General features: G+C 49.0%; 1 protein-coding gene across 1 annotated transcript in view; it reads right to left on the bottom strand.

Moving 5' to 3' along the window:
- EFNB3 (ephrin B3) overlaps window positions 1–23,949 on the bottom strand; it is a gene marked incomplete at its 5' end in the record, with an annotated part of 73,502 nt that overhangs the window by 22,436 nt on the left and 27,117 nt on the right. Inside the window, one exon of the mRNA XM_077917810.1 lies at window positions 1,603–1,895. Coding sequence (XP_077773936.1) covers window positions 1,603–1,895 — 293 coding nt within the window. The remainder of the gene's footprint in view (window positions 1–1,602; window positions 1,896–23,949) is intronic.

Genomic DNA, 23,949 nt, shown 5'->3' with positions numbered 1-23,949 from the left:
TACACCTTTTTCTTCTTCTAAGACTTCGGAGCACATTTTTGGGTGGCTGGAAAACAGCGTCGCAACATCCAGAGACGTGCGCAGTTTTTAAGGATGTCTGGGTCTGCTTATTGGCCTGGGCAGTGTGAATTAAGTAAATTCGCTTTCGAATGCAATCCAAACCAGTTTCTCCCCCGTCTGTTCTTAGGGCATACATGCAAAGGAATTGAGGGCCTTTGGGAACAAATAAAGGGCTGCTCATTCATCCCTAGCCACCAACGTCATTGACTTCTGGGTGTAATTCAAAGGACTGGTTGTGCCCTAAAAACAGCCTTATGTGGCCAGGGACAAGAATATCTGAAGGATGGCCACCATCTCTTCTCTCCCCATATAACTGAGATCTATCTCTGGTTGATTTGTCTCCCATCTTTCCACCAGCAGCAGTGCAAATACAAAGATGCCGTAAGATGCAACAACATCAATCTGTTTAGTGTTGTTTTTAAACAGGCACCCATGTTGTGCTTTAATTTGGTTTTATTGTTTCATTCCGATTGTTTTTAATTTTTGCTGACTGCCTTCCTCTTTAGTCCGTTGGAAAGTTGCAATGATAAATAGGTGCGTTCCATATACTACGCGGGGGGTGCGGGTGGCGCTGTGGGTTAAACCACAGAGCCTAGGACTTTGATCAGAACGTTGGTGGTTCGAATCCCAATTACGGGATGAGCTCCCGTTGCTCGGTCCCAGCTCCTGCCAACCTAGCAATTCGAAAGCATGAAGTGCAAGTAGATAAATAGGTACCACTCCGGCGGGAAGGTAAACGGCGTTTCCGTGCGCTGCTCTGGTTCGCCAGAAGCGGCTTAGTCATGCTGGCCACATGACCCGGAAGCTGTACACCGGCTCCCTCGGCCAATAAAGCGAGATGAGCGCCGCAACCCCAGAGTCGTCCACGACTGGACCCAACGGTCAGAGGTCCCTTTACCTTTACCTATATACTACGCATTAGGTAGAAGCACACAAGCCCTGCTTCCACAGGTACATACACACAATACCCTTAAAGAAAATTGGAAACACATTTTTACCCTCAAAGGGTTCTGGGCATTATAGTTTAACCCTCAAGAGTTTCAGTCCCTAGCAACCCACAAACTACAGTGCCCAGAATTCCTTTCGGTAAATAATATGCTTTAAAGCAGGGTTTCCCAAAATTGGGCCTCCAGCTGTTTTTTGGACTACAATTCCCATCATCCCTAACCACTGGTCCTACTAGCTAGGGATGATGGGAGTTGTAGTCTAAGAACAGCTGGTGACCCACGTTTGGGAAACCTTGCTTTAAAGGCACAATGTGTATGCAGCCGCAATCCCTCTCAGCTACCTCTGATCTGAACATTATTTTTAAGGATCTCTTACACACTCTCTCTCTCTTTCTCAATATCCTGTGTGGTGCATGGGTTTCAACCACGATTTCCTGTTCCTTCAGCCGCATCTACCGCCTGCCAGACTGGCGGCGGCACCTACAGACATCTCAAGGCCTTGCAATTCTGTGCAAGCGTGGGATTTGGTATGCAGAGGGGACGCGCAGAAAGAAAAGGAAGTGCCCCCCCTTTCCCCCGGGGTGTTAAAACTTACTGATGATGTAATAGTCCTGGTTGGTCTTGAACTCGTGGCCCCAGAGGTTGGGGCTGTACTCCTGGAACTTGATTGTGAAGCGCATGTCTTGCTCCGGCCGGTCGCAGGTGAGCAGCAGGTTGGGGGTGCGGAGGATCTCGCAGCGCTCGGCCTGCTCCGTCTGGACCAGGTATAGCTTGTAATATTCATAGTCCTCTGTGGAAAAGGGGCCCAGCGGCACAGAGCGGGGGCAGATGAGGTCCAGGCGGTCCCCAATCTGGGGGTACAAAACGTAGCCCTCCTCATTCTGGAACCTGCAGGGGCACAACGGATAAAATCAGCTCAGAGGAGCACACTTGGGAGCCAGGACCCTGCATTCTTTCGTTCTTTCTTTTTCAAGTACTTTTTATTGAGATTTAAGAACACCACCACCAACCAACAAAAACATCAAGTCTTGTTACAGATATCCTACTTTATGCTCCACAGAGCCGTTGACTTCCGCCCTTCCCTTCCACAAGTTTTCTTATTCCAGTCTATAATTCACAGTTTCGTTGATTAAAAATTACACCATGACATCAGAATTAATTCAATCCTGCCAACGTTTTCATATTTCTACAGTTCTCACCTATATAAACCATGAATTTACTCCATTCTTTTGGGTACTTCGTCTCCTCCTGATTGCAAATTCTGTGTGTCAATTTTGCCATTTCAGCGTATTCAACCAACTTTATCTGCCATTCCCTTACAGTCGGAATCTCCTGTGACTTCCACTTTGGGGCTATCAAAACCCTAGCTGCTGTTGTTGCATACAAATATAATCTTTGGTCTGTCTTCTTAATATCTCCTCCCACCAAGCCTAGCAAAAATTCTTCCGGCTTTTTTGGAAAAGTATATTTAAACATCTTTTTTAACTCATTATAGATCGATTCCCAAAACTCTTTTATTTTGTTACATGACCACCACATACGGTAAAAATCGCCATCCTTTTCTTTACATTTCCAGCAAGTATTGCTACTTGTCCCATACATAGGAACCTGCATTCTTTCAACCAGCCTCCCTCGTAACAACAAAACCCAACGCCTGGGGAAGTTTGCTTGATGTCCATTTTCCAGGACGGTTCGAAGGTCCAGCCAGGTTCCCCTCAAAGCACCTGGGAGCTTGTTCTCTAGTAAGAGAGTGGACTAGCACCCTGGGTGAAAGGATGCAAAGAACCAGGGTGCCCGAGGGAGAAGGGGACCCCGCGGTGCTTAATTACGAAACCAACGTTAAATAAGTTGGGAGTTCTTGTTATTAAATATACCAAGAAAAAAAGCACACCAAGAACTCAGGCCAATATAAGTTTCAGTAGTGGGAGTGGTCCCTACTCACAAATCAATACAGTGGTAATAATAATAATAATAATAATTTATTATTTATACCCCGCCCATCTGGCTGGGCTTCCCCAGCCACTCTGGGCGGCTTCCAAAAGAATATTAAAATACTATAATACATCAAACATTAAAAGCTTCCCAAAACAGGGCTGCCTTCAGATGTCTTCTAAAAGCCTGGTAGTTGTTGTTCTCTTTGACATCTGGTGCGACGGTGTTCCACAGGGAAGGCACCACTACCGAGAAGGCCCTCTGCCTGGTTCCCTGTAACTTGGCTTCTCACAGGGAGGGAACTGCCAGAAGGCCCTCGGAGCTGGACCTCAGTGTCCGGGCAAAACGATGGGGGTGGAGACGCTCCTTCAGATATACTGGTACCTCGGGTTACAGATGCTTCAGGTTACAGACTCCGCTAACCCAGAAATAGTGCTTCAGATTAAGAACTTTGCTTCAGGATAAGAACAGAAATCGTGCTCCGGCGGCGCGGCAGCAGCAGGAGGCCCCATTAGCTAAAGTGGTGCTTCAGGTTAAGAACAGTTTCAGGTTAAGTACGGACCTCCAGAACGAATTAAGTATTTAACCCGAGGTACCACTGTAGTCAATTGTAACAAAAACGAATCCATTCAAAAGTATGTATTCTGACAAAGATTACAAACTCAAATCATTGACTTCTGCTCAATGATTGAGACTAAGACCTTCACGGCAAGTCTAACTGAGGACTAATATGAACTTATCTCTACTCATAAACTCTTATCTCTAACTCTGTAACGGATTATTGTGTTATACATATCCTTATGAGTCTGAGTTTGTAATCTCTGAGTTTGTAATCCTTGTCAGAATACATACTTTTGAATGGGCTAGTTTTTGTTACAACTGACTATTGATTTGTGAGTAGGGACCACTCTCACAAGTGAAACTTATATTGGCCTGAGTTATTGGTGTAAGTACGAAAGGAAAGCAACAGGCGTTGCTAGCAGTGAGGAGCAAGATCGAAAACACAGTCGTGTTGGGACGTTTGCCTGCGGAAAGGCTTTCTGCAGATGCTCAGAGACACCAGCCTTTTAATGCTCAACGGGCTGAGCCCAGACTTTGGAAGACAACTACTGGTATTAAATTAAGCCAGGAAGGCTTAAGGCTCTCTGTAACTGGAAATTTGGTGGACACCTTCCAATATCATTGGAAACATGTCCGTTTCCCCATCACACGCCCAGCTGCAAACAGCCTCTCATGGCAAGCAGTGGGGTGAGGTGGTTAAGAGTCTTGGACTAGCAACTGGGAAAGACCAAGGGCTCCAGTCCCCATTCAGCCATATGGAGCTTGCTGAATGACCCCTGTCTCTTGGCCTATCCTACCTCACAGGGCTTTTGCGATGCTAAAATGGGGTTTGAGAGAAGCATTGTTTACATTGGTGTATGCAACATTTGAGAGGAACGCAGGTGGCGCTGTGTGTTAAACCACAGAGCCTAGGACTTGCCGATCAGAAGGTCGGTGGTTCGAATCCCCGCGACGGGGTGAGCTCCCGTTGCTCGGTCCCTGCTCCTGCCAACCTAGCAGTTCAAAAGCACGTCAAAGTGCAAGTAGATAAATAGGTACCGCTCCAGCGGGAAGGTAAATGGCATTTCCGTGTGCTGCTCTGGTTCGCCAGGAGCGGCTTAGTCCTGCTGACCACATGACCCGGAAGCTGTATGCTGGCTCCCTCGGCCAGTAAAGCGAGATGAGCGCTGCAACCCCAGAGTCGGCCACGACTGGACCGAACGGTCAGGGGTCCCTTTACCTTTAACTTATGCAACATTTGCAGACGTCAGCACCTTCCAAGTGCTTTCTCCTACAACTCACGGCTGGTCCCAGGTTTCGGAAGGCAGGTTTACACACACACACAATACTTCTTGCTTCACTCTTACGCCAGGACAAACAGGTGCCATTTCTCAAGGAAACAAAAGCCTTGTACTGACTCCATTCACCAGAGGCACAGGCGAGACCAGTGAATATACCACGAGGACCTGTCGCCCTCGCCCACTTGCAAATCTCCTTCTAGGTTTATAAATCAGGGCTGCAAATTTTAATCCACTGATTGGTTCGGCTAATCAATTTCAGAAGCCTTTTAAAAGTTTGCTGGGGAAGAACGTCCCCGTAACACGCAGGAACCATTCGTCCCCAGTGAAATTGGAAGGAGCTGGGCTGCTTTAGGGTTGCTAGTGGTGAAAAAAATAAAATTAAGCAGGTAAGGGCATAGCATTTTGACTAAAAGTCATCAGGAGAGCTTTTTGTTGTTTTCGTTGTAGTGTGGGGTGTTGTAACCTTTTGCCACGTCTTCCTAGATTGCCCCCGCCTGCCAAAATTGTTTGTATTTTGCAATCAACTGAAAATAACGCCCATATTTGACAAGTCATTTTGGCTCACCCGCCAAAATCAGACAAAAACTGCGCATAGCGAGCACCATCTCTTGCAACTACACCAGACTTTTCAGGTATCTGACCAGAAGTCTCTAAGATAATGTCTGCTACGACAATAATAATAATTTATTATTTATACCCCGCCCATCTGGCTGGGTTTCCCCAGCCACTCTGGGCGGCTTTCAACAGAATATTAAAATACAAAATGCAGGAATCGTAAAACACAGACAAGAGACCGTATTTCCTCGCTTCAGAACGGCTGTTTTTGCCCATATGCAAATTATGCAAATTTAATCAACTGATTAACTGACAAAAACTCCCGCGATTGAAAAACGAAGGTTTCTTCAACTGGGTTGGCAGCCCTACTTTTAAATGCCCTGACATTTGGAGGCGTTTAGCACATCCCTTTAAATAATAATAATAATACTAATAATAATCACGCAAAATCCTATTTAAAAAGCAACTGATTGAAGTTGCCTCCAAGACCGCAAAATATAAAGGCCAGAAGTTCTGTGTTCTTCCACCTCCGGGGTGAAGTTCTTTGCATCTGTCTTTAATTTGCATTTCTTGGTCTATCCTCCACGCCATCCTTCCCGAAAACAGCAGGACACCCCCCCCCTCTCCCTGCTCCATCAGTTGGTCCCAGATGCCCTGGGAGAATCATGCGCCCCCCCCCCAAACCCAGGCAAGGAACCATCAGAGAACCGACAAAGAATTCCAACCCTGTATTCAAACCTGTTGACATTTGACCCCAGAGCCGCCTGTCCCCAGCCCCCTGGGACAGATCAGCTGCCAAATGAGATAATAGCCCAGGAGGAGAAGAGGCAGGACTGAGGCCTGGCCAGGGGTGGTGGTATGGTTAGCAGAGCAGCAGATGAAAGACTCCTGCGTCCTACCCCTTGCTCAAAAAAGGAGGGGAGTGGCAGCCGTAGCGATTCCTGGGATCTACCCTCCAGCCTTAAGTCATTTGGCCCTGCAAATGTCTCGGCCGAGGGGTGACCTGGGACAGGGGCAGCTCAGTCTGAGCCAGAGCTTTGCCAAAATCTGCAAAAAAAATGTGAATATTAACCACCTTCCGGGCAGCAGTATTTGAAGAGGGGCAGGATGATTGCCGCAAACCAGCAATAAGGCAAGAGCCAAAGTTGGCTTGCAGCTGGGTATACTGTATTTTTTGCTCTATAAGACTTTTCCCCTCCTAAAAAGTAAGGGGAAATGTGTGTGCGTCTTATGGAGCGAATGCAGGCTGCGCAGCTATCCCAGAAGCCAGAACAGCAAGAGGGATCGCTGCTTTCGCTGCGCAGCGATCCCTCTTGCTGTTCTGGCTTCTGAGATTCAGAATATTTTGTTTCTTGTTTTCCTCCTCCAAAAACTAGGTGCGTCTTGTGGTCTGGTGCGTCCTAGAGCGAAAAATAAGGCAATTCAGAGGCCAAATGGAGGACTTCTGAGAAGGGCCACGTCACACAAGGCCTCGGGGTTGCGTTGCCATGCAGCTCACAGGCAGCAGGTACAGTACAGGCCTTCTCAGGCTTGCTTCAGAGATGGCATTATTTAAAGCACCCTGACTCCGTTCCCCCAACATCCCAAATCAAACATTCGTCTACAGAGCCCAGTCAGTTCCACTAATCCCCCATCTTCGATTCCACATGCTGAACAGAGCAATGCAACTAGAGAAAATACTGCGGAAAATACAGAGCTAGATGGAGCAAAGCGGTTTCCCGAGTTTCCAAGCATTCCCCTGAAAAAAAATCATATTCTCCCTCCTAGAAAAATGTGATTTCAACAAATAATGCAGAATGCAGTTCGTGAATCGTACGGGGCTGGCACCTACTGGCCAGCGCCAATGCCGCCGCGTTGCTTCAATTTTGTTTTTGCTTCCTCAAAAGCTTAGCACTCCTCACACAACTTTTGGAACGAATCGACAGGAAACACAGGCACGGCTGCCCCTTCTGTATCAACGATGTCCACCGCTTTTCCTTCCCCCATACTTTAAAGTCAGCCTTCTCCAATCCGGGCTGCTCTTTGGACCCACTGATGGGAGTTGTAGTCAAAACATCCAGAGCAACCTAGGTTGGAGAAAGCTTTTCTTTTTTTTAAAAGTAGTTCTTTCAAAGCTCATTTATTTTTCTCGCTTGGGGATGGGTTGCCTCGACAGAGCACTAAAAATAAAAGTCATTTTATTTCGCTGTGCAGAAAGTCGCCGGGAAACACACGATGAAATAGGGCCTTGACGGGGAAAATGACAACTTTTCCGTGCTGCAAAACAGGGATATGGCAAAGTCACTTACACGTGTTAATGGACACACCCTGACCTGCCAGTATAACCGCACACACACGGACCTTTGACCAAACGGATACTCAAAACGCACAAGTCCATTGCACAGCTCTGGCAGGCAAGGGGAAAAAGGCAAACTTCGGAAACAGTTGCTCTAGCAGCCCTGCATACCAGTCTCTTACCCCAGCCGCCTTGTTCCTGGAGGGCAAGAGCAGAGCAGCTGCTCTCTGCATGCAAAAGGTCCTGGGTTCAAATCCCAGCAGCTCCGGGTATGGCCGGAAGCCCTGCCTGAAATCCCGGCGAGCCTCTGCCAGCCAGTGTAGACATTATGGGGTTAGATGGCTCAAGGATTTGACTTGGCACAGGGCAGCGGCCTATGCTTCTAAGCTGGAGAGGAGGGAACCCAGGAGTCCTAGCTCTGGGGCTACAGTCAGTACACACCTTGCTTCCCTTTTATAGACCTGGGGGTGTACGAATGACTTCATTAGGGGGAAACCTGGCTCTCATTTCTGGCGCCCGAGTACTTTCTGTTCCAAAACGTGAAAGAAACAAGGACGCAAAAACAAACGCAGCACACACACACACACCCGCTCCGCCCTCACCCTGAGGGGGACCCAGGCATCCGGGCTCTCCTCAGCTCTCCCACACCCCAAGGAAACCAGCTCCCTAAGAGAATGAACCAGGCTCATCTGCAATGGCTTCTGAAGGAACCCCGGCGTCCTGACACAAGAAATGTTGTCCCCTTCACCCTCCCCAACACAGAACCCCAGAGTCCTGGCTGCAAGGCCTCTCCCAAGCACAGGCCTAATCCGCACCCCCAAGGATCCAAGAGGGATCCTTACCTGCCCCACATCTCCAAAACAACAGCAGCAGCCTATGGGAGGCCCCGTCGCCCAACACTTTTCCAGAGGTGCCCCCCCCACAATCCCACAAAGCCCCCAGTACAAGATGCTCCACTCAAGGAGCCCAAGAACGGGGGGGCCGTGTGCCCCTCATCCTAGATGCCCCCCCCCGTGCAAAAACCAAGCCCCAATCCTTTCCCCCAGGGGTGTTCCTGGTAGGAAGGGTACAATGGCTACCGTTGCCGTGGCAACACATGCCAACTGGTGATGGAGGGGCCTAGCAGGAAGCGGGTGGGTACCTCTCTAGGGCCACGAGAGGGGGCAAAGTGTGTGTGTGTGTGTGTGTGTGTCCATGAGTGTGCATGCATTAAAAAAAAAATTTGGGGGGGAGACTTCTCATTCTTTCCAACCAGATGTCACTCTTTTGTGGTCCAAACTTGGGGCCAGGTACCAGGTCTCTCTGCCTTGCCCAATTCACGGAAACGGGTCTGGAACCATTTTGGGGGGGGGGCAGTAGGACCTGTTGCTTCTTCTTGCCCCCCCTCCCCTCACGCCCCCCTCCCCTTTCCCGCTGCCCCTCCTCCCCTCCTGTAACGGGGTCATGGGCTCAGCTGGAATTGGGGAGGGCGAGGGCGAGGAGATGGAATGGAAAGTGACAGCTCAGGAAAGGAGCTAACGAGAAAATGGAAAAAAGGGGGGAGAAAGAGAGGGCGGGAGCGAAAGAGAGAGAGAGAGGAGAGGGGAGATCCTCCACCCATCGCTGGGAACTCAGGAGTCCTGGAATATAATTCCATGTCTGCCATGACCCACTGGGCCTCCCCTTCCCTCTAAGCCACTGGAGGGAACCCAGGAGTCCTGGCTCACAGCAGTCTAGGCTATAAAGTCTCCCTTTCCCCCACCTCTTCCTGGTCAAACTCATTATGATCCAGTTTCCAGAAAACCCAGGATTCTTGGCTCCCAACCATTAGGCAATAATCTTTCTCCCACCCCACCCTTTGCAGAAACTACCTCTCCCCAGTGGCGTGGCGTGGGGGGTGCAGGGGGGGCCGGCCGCACCAGGCGCAACATCGGGGGGGGGGGCGCGCGGAAGAGACTCGAGTGCTAAAATCCACGGGTTAGGGGGCGCAAATTACTTGCCTTGCCCCGGGTGCTGACAACCCACGCTACGCCACTGCCTCTCCCCTTTTTGCTTGGCTGCTCCAAGCATTGGGAACCCCCAATTCTAGAGACCCCAGGGCTGTGTACACACCATAAAAGCACATTCCCCAACCCCACCCCAAGGAATCTTGGTGGTTTGCTCCCAAGTAGAGCTACAATGCAAAGCACCATTAACAAACTACAGTTCCCAGGATATATATATTTTTTCGGGAGGGATCTGCTTCCAATGTGTGGTGCCCCATCACCCAGCATGCCCCTCTTCAGCCCCCCCCCCCCATTTCTTCGTCAAGCAGGAATGTAATCTCTGTACTCCTGGTTAAATATTAGAGACCCCACTGCTCTCCGCTCCCCTTCCTTGCCTGTGTGACCCCTGCGGCTTACACTCCATGTCCTGTTCCAGCTCGTTGGAGGGAGAAGCTTTCTGATTCCTATCGGCTGTGGGGTTGGGGGGGGTGGCCAGCCCTGATTGCCTCAGCCACCTTGCCCTTAATGAAATAATTAACTCCTCCTGACCTCCCCTGCCCCAATACAGAAAAAGACCCACATCACACACAGAGCCCCCCTTGTTCAGAGGGGATACATAGCTGCAAAGCGGGTGGGGTCCTGGGCAGGCACCCACAAAAAGTTGCAGCTGCCTCTGGGCTGGAACAGTTGGTGATGCACCAACCCTGAGATTGCAGCCGTTTCTGGGGAAAGGCGGATAAGAGCTTTCGCTATTTTGAACGGGAAACCGTGAGGCCAGACTGATGCCTGCCTTCAAGTCACTTCATTCGAGTCTCCACACTTATCTTTCACCCCACGGAAAACCTGAATTGCCATTTGTTCCGATTCAGCATTAAAGAGCGGGTTTTCGCTGGGGCAAAAAAAAAAATTTTTTTTTAAAGTGGTCAGACGCGGCGATTTAAAGACCAGACCTATGCCTAAAAACACAACACAAAAGGAAAGTCTGGAGGAACTGGCGGTCTTTTCCCCGGAACGCTGTCCGAGATGCGTGTGGGCTGGTTGCTGCAAGCCAGAGGGCACACTGCACGTGCTCAGAGGCACACTTACTGCTTCACTAATGTTGTATTTTAATCTTGTTTTTAAGTCGTACTTCAATCAATTTGTTTTTATATCGGATATTAGCCTCCCTGAGCCCGGTCTTAGCTGGGGAGGGCGGAGTATAAATAAAATTTATTATTATTATTATTCATGTTCCCAGGGCTCAATAGGGTGGCTTTGGATGCAGACAGGTAGGCTTGCGGAGGCAGCTATTTGCTGACATCGCAGGTGTGTTTATGCAGCGCCATCCACGTGCGTGGCCGGGTTTGCAGAGCCTAATAGGTAAAAAACAGGCAGGTCTCTGCTGCCAGGCGCTTACAATCGCCGGCAGGGGTGGGAGCGAACAAAGGAAGAGGCTGGAAGTCGTGGGCAAAGGCAGTTAAAACACAGTTAAAATTTGGTAAGAGCCCTGAATGCGGGCAGCTGAGGATATACGATTCCTTGCCCGAGGCTCTGCTACAGCTGCCTCTGGAGAGGAGCACATAAGTGTTTGAAAAAGGAGGGAAGGGAGGGTGGCCGAGCGAGTGTGTATGTGTGCATTTTTTCCAGGACTCCTGGGTCCTCGGAGCTGGAGTTTTCTCCAAGCTGCTTTCAAGTCTCTTCCAAGCCACTGACTTGGGCCTTGGTGAGGTTTGCATCTTCTGGCAATAATTAACGGGGGTGGGAAGGGAGAGAAAGACCCCGGTCCTTGGCCCTCCTTTTTCCCTGGGTGGGAGGAGAAGGATCAAGAATTGACAAGCGTCTGGGCTGGATGTGGGGAGAGAGAGGAGGAGAGGGAGGACTCCCTGTTTTCAGTCCAAAGGGGAATATTTGCAGCTCTTTGCACCTGAAAGGCAGGAACCAAAGTCCCAAAAGAACCCCCAAGTTAACTGCAAGCTGTCTTAAAATCATTGTAACAAGAATCTTGGCCTTTTCCCCAGCATAAACCCAGTATTGATGCCATTCTCCTTGAGAACTCAATGCCTTATTCCCTGTCCTGTCGTGGTTAGCGAATGCACCAGGACTATGAGCGAGGAGTCTTGCGTTCAAATCCTCTCTCTCAGCCTAACCGGCCTCACAAGTTTGTTGTAAGGAGAAAATGAGGAAAGGCAGGGTGGGTGAAGGAAGAAGCAATAAATAACCCCTGGAAGCCGCCGGGACCCTCGAGACACAGGCAAATCCCAATGGCTGTCAAAGAGAACCCTAAAATTCTTGGCGTCAACTTCCTGCCTCCCCCAGCCTGACTTAATTCTCTAGGCTGCACACTGCGCTTCCTCTTCCGATTATTATTTATGGATCGTTTCCTATGAAGTGTCTCAAAGCAATTTCACAATACAATGCAAAGACTCGTGTGTGCGCGCATGTATATAAAATATATATACAGTGGTACCTCAGGTTAAGTACTTAATTCGTTCCGGAGGTCTGTTCTTAACCTGAAACTGTTCTTAACCTGAAGCACCACTTTAGCTAATGGGGCCTTCTGCTGCCGCCGCGCCGCCGGAGCACGATTTCTGTTCTCATCCTGAAGCAAAGTTCTTAACCCGAGGTACTATTTCTGGGTTAGCAGAGTCTGTAACCTGAAGCGTATGTAACTGAAGCGTATGTAACCCGAGGTACCACTGTACAGCTACAGCGATGGCACCTATGAAAAACAATTGCACAGATTTCAAAAAATACAGATTCATTTTTTGTAAAGAAAACCCCAATTGCATTGATTTAAAAAACAATTCCAAATAAATTCAGAAGCACTGACTGGGGGGAAAATATACACGCTATATAATCTGCACTTAGAGGACTCGTTATGAAGTCGGAAACACGACACTTCAGCAGTTTCGTTGCCAACTTTTCTTGCGCAGGCGGGGAAGGCCAGTGAATAAAGAGGGGGCTGGCGGATAGGAAGATAGCATCACCCCCTTTCTTGCTTTGTTCTTTTGCATATTTTCATATCCTCTGTGTCTCTCTCTCTCTCTCACACGCACCAACGTTCACACCTGCGCTAAATCCCTGGGATTTCCCTAGCCCGAACTTGCCTTCCCCAACCCCTTCCCGACTCCTCGGGCTACATTCCCAACATTTCTGCTGTGCAGTTCCCTTATTCCACAGAGCCTTCGGATGGGAAAGGCAGATGGGCTTAGCTGGTGCGTCCTGCATTTGCGCACAGCAGCCCAAAGTTTTTTTCCCCTCCCCTCAACCCACGCCTCCGCCATCGCTGCCACCCTCCCCTCTTACACCCCGGTTGCGCTTTCTTCTCCAAAGCATGCAAAACACACCCAAACTAGGCAGCTTCCCAAGGCCTCCTCAGCCTTCTCCCTTCAGCGCTCTGGGAAAAGGGAAAAAAGAAAAATAAAAATCGCCGGACCACCCAACCCAAAACAAGGGTGCGCCTGGAAGCCGCGCGGGACTTGTCCTTGCATATTCCCCACAGATCCGCATGCTCTGCCCCATCTCGGAAGCGCAAAGTCTTTGGCAAGCATTATTTAACATCTGTAAAACTCCGGCAGGGCGAGGTACATTATTTAACGAAGGCGGGCGTGGCCTGGATCCGGCCCCAAGGTGTAGGTAGGGATGGCGAGGAGACTGGCACCTGCTCAAATGTTTCAATGCTGTATTTTAATCTTGCTTTTAAGTTGTATGCATTCAACTTGTTTTTATTATTGCTTGTTAGCCGCCCTGAGCCTGGCCTTGGCTGGGGAGGGCGGCGTATAAATAAAATTTATTATTATTATTATTATTATTATTATTATTATTATTATTATTATCATCATCATCAAAGGCAGCAGGCTGGCCAGAATTCTTGCGGGCACAGCGTCCACCGGGGCATCAGGAATTGGCCTGGCACCAAGTCTGGCGCTCTGACGGCTCAGGATTGTCGACACTGGCTGGCAGCTGTTGTTCTCCAGATGAGGCTATGGGTGTCCTGACTCAGAGCCTGGGCATGGCACTGGACCGGGTGAGGGGTAATAAAACTGAGCCTCGCATTTATTTTCTAAAAATAAAATAAAGAGAGAGGTACAGTTGTGGGGTGGTCTGTCCACCGAGGCAAATGGAGCAGCCTGCTGGGGCTTGTGGAAGACAGAAGCCAACAACCTGTGAGGATATACAGGTCTCCCACCTTTCCTAAAGGACCAGTATCACCAGTATTATTGATCCAGCACATGCGACAGAGGCTCAGGCGGTCTCTGAGCCTCGAAGAACCTTCTAGAAGCTTCAGCCAATATGCCAGACTGGATACCGTTCCCCGTGCTCCAATTACTGCCAGATCTGGGCTACTGCAGTGCATGGGGCTTCCCTTGAATATGGTACGGTTGTTCTTTTAATTCTTGTGAGCCCTGCCCAGATTCTGGGCAGTGAAGTTACAGGGAACCAGGCAGAGGGCCTTCTTGGTAGTGGCTCCTGCCCTGTGAAACACGCCCTCCCATCAGATGTCAAGGAGCTAAACGGCTTTATAACATTCAGAAGGCATCTGAAGGCAGCCCGGTATAGGGAGGTTTTTTTTAAATGTTTGACATGTTACTGCCTTTTTATATTCTGTTGGAAGCTGCCCACAGTGGCTGGGGCAGCTCAGGCAGATGGACAGGGTGGTATTATTATTATTATTATTATTATTATTATTATTATTATTATTATTATTAATACAGTGGTACCTCGGTTTATGAGGGGCGCGGGTGGCACTGTGGGTTAAACCACAGAGCCTAGGACTTGCCGATCAAAAGGTCAGCGGTTCGAATCCCTGCACCGGGGTGAGCTCCTGTTGCTTGGTCCCTGCTCCTGCCAACCTAGCAGTTTGAAAGCATACCAGCGCAAGTAGATAAATAGGTACTGCTGTGGCAGGAAGGTAAATGGCGTTTCCGTGCGCTGCTCTGGTTCGCCAGAAGCGGCTTAGTCATGCTCGCCACATGACCCGGAAGCTGTACGCCGGCTCCCTCGGCCAATAAAGCGAGATGAGCGCCACAACCCCAGAGTCGGCCACCACTGGATCTAATGGTCCCTTTACCTTGGTTTAAGAACAGTTCTGTTTATGAACGATTCTGTTTATGAACTCCGAAAAAACCGGAAACAGTGTCCTGGTTTGTGAACTTTACCTTGGTCTAAGAACGGAAGCCGAACGATGGAAGGGCACCGGCGGCGGGAAGCCTCATTAGGGAAAGCGCGCCTCGGTTTAAGAACGGTTTTGGCTTAAGAACGGACTTCTGGAACGGATTAAGTTCATAAACCGAGGTACCACTTTATTATTATTATTGCCTTCTCACATAAATGCCGATCCTGTGCAAACCTTCAAAGGCCTCTGCGTGCCTCTCTCCAGTGAAGCAACGCAGGTAGCAACTAAGTAAAGGGCCTGTTTAGTGGTGGCTCCCGAATGATGGAATAGGCTCCCCAAATTGGCTCGCCTGGCCTTTGTAGCAAGCAGGTGAAAGACCTTTCCACGCTCCCAATAATTTGCGGTCTCAAAATCGGAGTGTTTGAACACCCGCCGTGGGTTTTTATCTCTTGCTGTGTGGGGTTGAAGATTTCACTCTGCAATTCTGTTCCATTTTGTGTTTCAACGTGGCAACTTGCTCTTTTCATTCCCGCGAGCCCTGCCCAGTCCACAAGGGATGGAGGGCAGCCTATACCAAGGCAGTAAATAAATAAAAGTCAGAAAGCACTGAGGTGTCTTGGCCTGGGCCCTAATTAAAGGAAAGCCAGAGGAGCCTTCGGACAAGCAGCTGGGAGAGGCGCCAGGCGACGGGAAAGAAGCAGCGAGGAGCAATCAAGACGGCTTGAGGGAAATCTTTGCTGAACAAAAATGGGCCCAGATTCAGGTTTCGGAGATTTCCCCCTTGCAAAAATAAAAATAAAAATTCTGGCAATTTTGAGCCCAAACCTAAGATGGAGGTGGCTGAAGGCTGCTTGGGTGGCAAGCCCAGCCTGCACTATTCCTCACTTTCTGTGTGGTTTTAAGCCCTTAAGAGGTTAAAAGCGATGATGAAGGCCTTTGCGGAGGCAAGACAGGGGGTGGGAACGCAGACAAGCTGGGTCTTGTGAGCAGCAGTAGCAGCAAGCGCATCTCAGGGGCCGAGATGTGATGATAACACTTTGCAAAATGTACAGATAGTGTCAGGCTGGGAGGGGGGGAAAACATAAGGCAGTTAGTTCTCCTGGCAACTGGGCGGGGGAGTCGGGAGAGAAGGAAAATGGGGTAACATTGCCCAGAGGCAGGAATGACACTTTGCAAAGCAGGAAAGCTCAAAAACACTTGGAGGAAACTTCAGACCGGCTCCCAAAATGTAGCTGAGCGCAGAATAATGGAAGGGTTCTCCTTCATAAAAATAAAAATAAAAAGTAGCTCATTTTCTAGTAACTCTCCGGGGCATCAGAGTTTTCCTTTGAGAAATAAATAAGGGATGGAAGGCCAGGAAGTCCGCTTGCTACTAAAACCAGCAAATCACAGAATTGCGCAGTCACCAAGTCCAACCCCCCTGCAATGGCAGAAATCGCAGCGAAATCACCCACGACGTTTCTCCCTTGGGAATCCGAACGTGGCACAGAACGTGGCAACGTATGCCACCACGAAATGCCCAGCAGACGGGCAGGCGAGTAAAACACTCCACTAAGATATCTAGATTCCGAACCGAAAGCTGAATTTAGCATTTAACGAAACGTTAAGTTGGCTACATTCTCCCCCCCCCCCCCGTTGCATATATTTGCAAGTCCTCAAGGCCACCCCTGCGAGCGAAAATGTCTAGAAACTCGTTTAAAAGGGGGGGGGGAGTGAGCAGAGAGGAAGAGTCTCTGGGTGCGAAATAATTGCTAATTCTGCGCCCGTTACCAGACCCGACAAGTGTACGCGACACAGAAAGAGCAGACTGGGATGTCTGTGTGCGCAGGCATCTCTGGACGCTGTGCAAAGAAAGTCAAGGCCAGCCCAACACATTTTGCTGCCTGAGGCAAAGGACAAACGATGGCACAAACACACGTACCCATTCCAGATAACGTGGCAAATCCTGCTTCGGTACTTGCAGCTGCAATGCCCCGAAGGATGTCAGCAGGGTAGCTATAAATGTGGAGGACCAGGAGTGCGATACACAGCTCTCTTATCCAAGGAGAAGGTCGGGGAGCTCAGGAGGAAGAGCTAAGGGGCACCACCGCCTCCCAGAATGTGGCCGCCTGAGGCAGCCACCTGTCTAATGGCAGGGCCGGCCCCAAACACAGAAACGTGTTTAGAGCCGGGCAGCTGGCAGCCTCTCTCTAGGAGTGGCAAGTTGGCAATTCACAAAGGCCGGAGGACGATCGACGGCCACGTTCACATTACAGCCTAGTTGCAATAAACGCAGACTTGAGGGTGTCTATCGCAGGCCATGTCTGCGCCACACACTCGAAGCATTTTGACAGCCCTTTAAACAGCCATTTATTTATCTTATTAAATTTGTATAGCACCCTTCGTCGCAGGGCGGTACGCGACATAAAAGTACAAAACGAAAACACAAAATAGGTAATAAAACAAAACGAAGCCAGCCACCACAAACAACTATTATCAGCGGCGCAACCATTGTCAAGTTTCGAACGGGGGCCGATTTCAGCTTTTCACAAATTTCCACACATTCCGAGACTACAAGTCACAAATCAGTGGGGAAATTGCCTTATTATACCGTGAGCTATTGATTCATCGTCTCTCCGATTACTTCTATTTCACAAAATGGTAGTCAACACAAATCACAGCCCCAATCCTACGCACTTAAACTTAGAAAGCAAGCGTATCACAGAGCACACAAAACGTAAGCTGTGCTTAGTCCTAGGTTGCGCCTTGCTCGCGTTTATTATTACACATTATTATTTCATCACCGGGTGAAATCAACGTCGTAGAATATGCTCGCCTGCAGAATCCTGAGCGTGCGCCATTTGCGCCAGCTTTTTGCACATACACCATCTAGGTCATCTTCCGCAGCGACACTGTGCAATAATGTCTGACCAAACATGTCTCTTCTATTGATTTCTGAGGGTGAAATATAGTTCTATGAGGACTCGCAGGGACCATTCTTAGTGGCTTCCGTTCTTCGCAATCCTTTTTCTTCTCACGGGCTCGACTTTGGTATTCGTCTCCATAGATGGGAAGTAGCAGAACCCAGTTCCCACCTGTGAGCTTCCCCCAAAGGATCCTGGGAGCTGTAGTTTTGTTAGGGTGCCAGGGGTCGCTCGGAGACCCCCGTATTCCCCTCCCAGAACTACAATTCCCAGAGTTGCCTGTGAAGAGGGACTGGATTGTTAAACCATTTTGGGAATTGTAGCTCAGGGGGTGTCTCATCACCCTAAACGAACAACTCTCAGCACCCTAAACTACAGCACCCAGAATTTTTTTGGGGGGGCTGCCGCGAATGTCTCAAGTGGTTTCATAGAGCTTTAAATGTATGGTGCCAAAGACAAGGTAAAATGATTCTGGGAGTTAATCTATAATGAACTTAAAAAGATATTTAAGTATACTTTTCCTAAAAGACCAGAGGCATTTTTGCTAGGTCTGGTGGGAAAAGAAATTAAAATAAAAGATCAGAACTTGTTCATGTATGCCACAGCCGCCGCAAGAACTTTACCGGCCCAAAGATGGAAAGCACAAGATTTACCAACCACCCAGGAGTGGCAGGTGAAGATGATAGGTTTTGCGGAACTTGCCAAATTGACAGGAAGGATCCGGGACCAAGAGGACCAGAGATACAATAACAATTGGAATAAATTTATTGAATATATAAAGGAGAACAACAAAAATATTAAGACACTAGCAGGACTGGAATAGGGACGCGGGTGGCGCTGTGGGTAAAACCTCAGCGCCTAGGACTTGCCGATCGCATGGTCGGCGGTTCGAATCCCTGCGGCGGGGTGTGCTCCCGTTGCTCGGTCCCAGCGCCTGCCAACCTAGCAGTTCAAAAGCACCCCCGGGTGCAAGTAGATAAATAGGGACCGCTTACCAGCGGGAAGGTAAACGGCGTTTCCGTGTGCTGCGCTGGCTCGCCAGATGCAGCTTGTCTCACTGGCCACGTGACCCGGAAGCAGTGGCGTAGCGTAGGTTGTCAGCACCGGGGCAAGGCAAGTAATTTGCGCCCCCTAACCAATGGATTTTAGCAGTCGAGTCTCTTCCACTAGAGGTGCGAGTGTGAGCGCACCCCCCCCCCAGATGTTGCGCCCGGTGCGGCCGGCCCCCCCTGCACCCCCCACGCTACGCCACTGCCGGAAGTGTCTGCGGACAGCGCTGGCTCCCGGCCTATAGAGTGAGATGAGCGTACAACCCTAGAGTCTGTCAAGACTGGCCCGTACGGGCAGGGGTACCTTTACCTTTACTTTAGGACTGGAATAACACCTCCAATGTAAAACAGTAGAGTTATGACTCGGCAGAGTCAAAGGGATTATAATGCGACAATAAGGATTGTTGGGAAAAGAATAACATGTTGAAAACAATAAAAATTTATTTGAAAAAATAAATAAATGCATGGTGCCAAAGAGGATCTGACAGACACCTTCAAGTCTGTGTTTATTGCACAAAAGAGGCAGGGAAGTTTTTAAACCTGCCGTTACCCTGCTACTTAGGTTTACAGCTGGAATTGCTCCGATTTGTATTTTAAAATTGTGTTCTTAGTGATTTCTGCGGCGTCTCTTATTGCTGTATTGACTTCTAAATTTGCTGGGAGCACCGGGCATCTGGAAGGGAGATGCTTACTAGATATATAACAAAATACGGCAGCCATTCCTCCTCAGACTCTCTCTCTCGGCTGCGCACAAACCCCTTCCTTCTTCCTCCTGAGATCTTCTGAACTATTCAAACTCTGCCAAATTCCAGGGTGGAGGAATGCGGGTTCAGCCCTGGAACAAAAACCGAGGGCTACCGTAGACGTACTCTTCTCTCGTCCCTCCTCCTCCTTTATTTTTTATATTTTTTTTGGGTAACCTAGAAAAGGTAATTTCTCTCCACCCGCCAACCACCCGCCCCCTCTGCACACACATTTGCTGAAATGGGCCTGCCATCGGAGGTACCTGAGCTCACAGATCCCTATCGATTCCGCGGGAAAATTATTGGTCACCGCCTGCCCGTTTAAGATAGGTTGGGGGGGTGGCAGAGAGCGAGCGAGATGCCTTTTAGAGTGGAAATAAATGGACCGTTTCAAATCTGTAATCCGAATTCAGAGCTCGGTTTAAGAGAGCGGGTTGGTGAATTCCAATGTGTGCAGTCCTGCCCCAGCTCTCTCTCTCTCACCCCCCCCCAATCCCGCTTTGCCATCGTAAACTAGCCCACATGGGTCATTGGGGAGACGGGTTCGAATCAGGACACCTGTCTGGTCCTGGAACAGAAACCAAAATAAATAAATCCCGCTCCCTTTCTTGCATCGTAGAAGCTTAAGAATTAATATGATTTGCCGTCCTGAGGACCTTGAGGATCAGGAAGAATCTTGCCCCTTCCCCCCATTTTCGGTTGTATTCAACGAAGTCCTACTCTGAGTAAGCCCACCGAAATGAATGAGGCTGCAACAGTCAAGTCTACTAACTTCAGTGGGTCGGTTTTGTACAGGGCCAATGGTGGATACGGTGGTACCTCGGGTTACATACGCTTCAGGTTACATACACTTCAGGTTACAGACTCCGCTAACCCAGAAATAGTGCTTCGGGTTAAGAACTTTGCTTCAGGATGAGAACAGAAATCGTGCTCCGGCAGCGCGGCAGCAGCAGGAGGCCCCATTAGCTAAAGTGGCGCTTCAGGTTAAGAACAGTTTCAGGTTAAGAACAGACCTCCGGAACGAATTAAGGACTTAACCCGAGGTACCACTGTACAAAAAACCCTTTTGCATTGTGTCAATCTTTCCTTGCGTGCGCATTAATTTCTGTCTGCTGCCTTGACCACCATTTGGTGGAAAGGCAGAATACACATTTGATGAATAAAACAAAATGGCACCAATAATAATAATAATAATAATAATAATAATAATAATAATAATAATAATTTATTACTTGTAACCCCATCCATCTGGCCGGGCTTCCCCAGCCACTCTAGGAGGCTTCCAACAGGATATTAAAAACACAATAAAACATTAAAAGCTTCCCTAAACAGGGCTGCCTTCAGATGTCTTCTAAAAGTCAGACAGTTGTTTATTTCCTTGACATCTGGTGGGAGGGCATTCCACAGGGAGGGAGCCACCACCAAGAAGGCCCTCTGCCTGGTTCCCTGTAACCTCACTTCCCACAGGGAGGGAACCGCCAGAAGGCGCTCGGAGCTGGACCTCAGTGTCCGGGCTGAATGATGGGGGTGGAGATGCTCATTCGGGTATACTGGGCCTTTGAGGCCGTTTAGGGCTTTCAAGGTCAGCACCAACACTTTGAATTGTGCCCGGAAACGTACTGGGAGCCAATGCAGGTCTCTCAAGATTGGTGTTATATGTTCCCGGCGGCCGCTCCCAGTCCCCAGTCTAGCTGCCGCGTTCTGGATTAGTTGTAGTTTCTGGGTCACCTTCAAAGGTAGCCCCACGTAGAGCGCATGGCAGTAGTCCAAGCGGGAGATAACCAGAGCATGTGCCACTCTGGTGAGACAGTCCGCAGGCAGGGAGGGTCTCATCCTGCATACCAGATGGAGCTGGCAGACAGCTGCCCTGGGCACAGAACTGACCTGCGCCTCCATGGACAGCGCTGAGTCCAGAATGATTCTCAGGCTGCGCACCTGGTCCATTCACCTAGCACCGAGGCCCCTTACTCTACGAGCAGGGCAACACTACCCAAAGTATTTCATTGCATGCAATGTAAGACCTACAAGACCGTCTTGGCCTGTATGTGCCCACTTTGATTGGCAGAACTGGCACTGCTACAGGTCCCAGATAAGACCCTTTCCGTGTTCGCAAGAACTCGGTCTTCTAGTGTAGCAGCAGAAATTATACTTTGGAACTCCCTGCCCATTGATAGCAGGCAGGCGCCTTTGCTGTACTCTGTTTGGCACCTGCTAAAACACATTTTTGTTTAGACAAGCCTACCCAGATGTTTAGAGAGTTGGTTTCGAGTCTCAATCTGCTTTCAGTTGAATCTATTGTTGTACATTTTACTGTTTCATCTTTTTTGTAAACCGCTTTGCTGTTTTTTTTTTACGATCAAGCGGTATATAGATTTTATGAAATAAATCTGAAACTTAATCCAAATTAAAGACAAAAAGGACTGCTGCATGGAGGATCGCTTTGTCCAGGGTTGGGTGTACAGCACGTGCAGGATGAGGCCTGCTATTCTTCCTTAAGAGGCAAGGTTGCCCTGATCCCATCTACAGTGGTACCTCAGGTTACATACGCTTCAGGTTACATATGCTTCAGGTTACAGACTCTGCTAACTCAGAAATAGTGCTTCAGGTTAAGAACTTTGCTTCAGGATGAGAACAGAAATTGAGCTCTGGCGGTGCAGCAGCAGCAGGAGGCCCCATTAGCTAAAGTGGTGCTTCAGGTTAAGAACAGTTTCAGGTTAAGAACGGACCTCCAGAACGAATTAAGAACTTAACCTGAGGTACCACTATAGAGGCTTTTTCAGAGACTCAAGGGTTTATCCACATTTAACTTTTGCCCCGCCTTTTTCAGGCTTTAACGCCCTTTTTTCTCGCTCCGGATAAAAACCCGCTCTCGACAGCTCAATCGGAGCAAACATCAATTCAGATTTTCCATGGATTCCCGTTTGCTCCAATTGAGCTCTAAAGAGTGGGTTTTCGCAGGGAAAGCTCTGGAGCAAAAGAAAAAAGTAAGAAAAAGGATGCTCCAACGTGGAGCTTTGAATCGCGGACCATTTCTGGAACAGCGGAGGAAAGGTATGTGGGAATAAGCCATCAGGTAGCAGTTCTGGTAGCTCTAGAAGTTCAGGGAACTTCAGGGAAGTTTTTAATGTGTGACATTTTTGTGTATTTTTGGTCTCTGTGGAAGCCACCCAGAGTGGCTGGGGAAACCCAGCCAGATGGGCGGGGTACAAATAATAAATTATTATTATTATTATTATTATTATTATTATTATTAAGACCACATTTTACAAGCTGTGCCCTTTCTTTGGGGCAGACATGATCATGGCTGTCCATGCGCTAGTAGCCTCCAGGCTAGACTACTGCAACACTTTGCACATGCCTTGGAGAAGACTTAGGGACTCATCCAGAGGCGAGACTGTTTGCCTGGAACTTGTTCAGATTAAACATGCAAATTGCTCCCGTCTCCACGCTCTTTCGCCTTTTATACCCTCATTATTGCACCAAGTGCTATTACTCGTTTAGGCGAAATGTGCTAGCTAGGCTGGTCAAGCCATTTATCCTGCCCTAATACATTCCCTTGTTTCCCATAAATGATGCAGATCAATTGTCAACTGACTAGCCTAAATTCCTATTATTTTGGCCACAAGCCCAGTACAAACTGTTGACTTCTGCCTTTCAAACCTCGGCTGCCTAGACCACTCGCTTTTTGCTGTGCTGCACGACTTGGCTTAGAATAAATGCCTACAATTTTCTGAATTTTACTGTATTGGGTGATGGGCTCGTCCCCGGTTCCGCTTGTCCGGTGCCTAGGAAGCATGGGTCCGAGCGGTTTTCCCCTTGCACCAATCCTTTCCCAGGGAAAACCCACCGCTTAGCTTTAAATTGGAACAAACTGCAACCCATGGCAAACCAGATTGCCGTTTGCTCCAAATGAGCACCAAAGAGTGGTTTTCCGCAGGGAGAAAAAAGCAGAGCAGGAGGAAGAGTTAGGCCTTAACTAACTTAAATCACAGAGCCTAGGACTTGCCAAATAGAAGGTCGGCGGTTCGAATCCCCGCAATGACGGGGTGAGCTCCTGTTGCTCGGTCCCTGCTCCTGCCAACCTAGCAGTTCAAAAGCACGTCAAAGTGCAAGTAGATAAAGAGGTACCACTCCGGCGGGAAGGTAAACGGCGTTTCCGTGCACTGCTCTGGTTTGCCAGAAGTGGCTTGGTCATGCTGGCCACATGACCCCGAAGCTGTACACTGGCTCCCTCGGCCAGTAAAGCGAGATGAGCGCCACAACCCCAGAGTCGGCCACGACTGGACCTAATGGTCAGGGATCCCTTTACCTTTACTTTAGGCCTAACTCACGTCAAGAATGCAGAACCAAAGTGTTTCAAACAGCAATCCGACTTAAAATAGCCCTACGGAAAGAAGCATTTACAGTGGTACCTCAGGTTACATACACTTCAGGTTACATATGCTTCAGGTTAGAGACTCCGCTAACCCAGAAATAGTGCTTCAGGTTAAGAACTTTGCTTCAGGATAAGAACAGAAATCGTGCTCTGGCGGCGCGGCGGCAGCAGGAGGCCCCATTAGCTAAAGTGGTGCTTCAGGTTAAGAAC

The sequence above is a fragment of the Podarcis muralis genome, chromosome 13 (assembly GCF_964188315.1).
Source record: "Podarcis muralis chromosome 13, rPodMur119.hap1.1, whole genome shotgun sequence".
NCBI classification, from domain to species: Eukaryota; Metazoa; Chordata; class Lepidosauria; order Squamata; family Lacertidae; genus Podarcis; species Podarcis muralis.
Note: the sequence above shows the minus strand (reverse complement) of the source record. Positions and strands in the feature narration are given on the sequence as shown.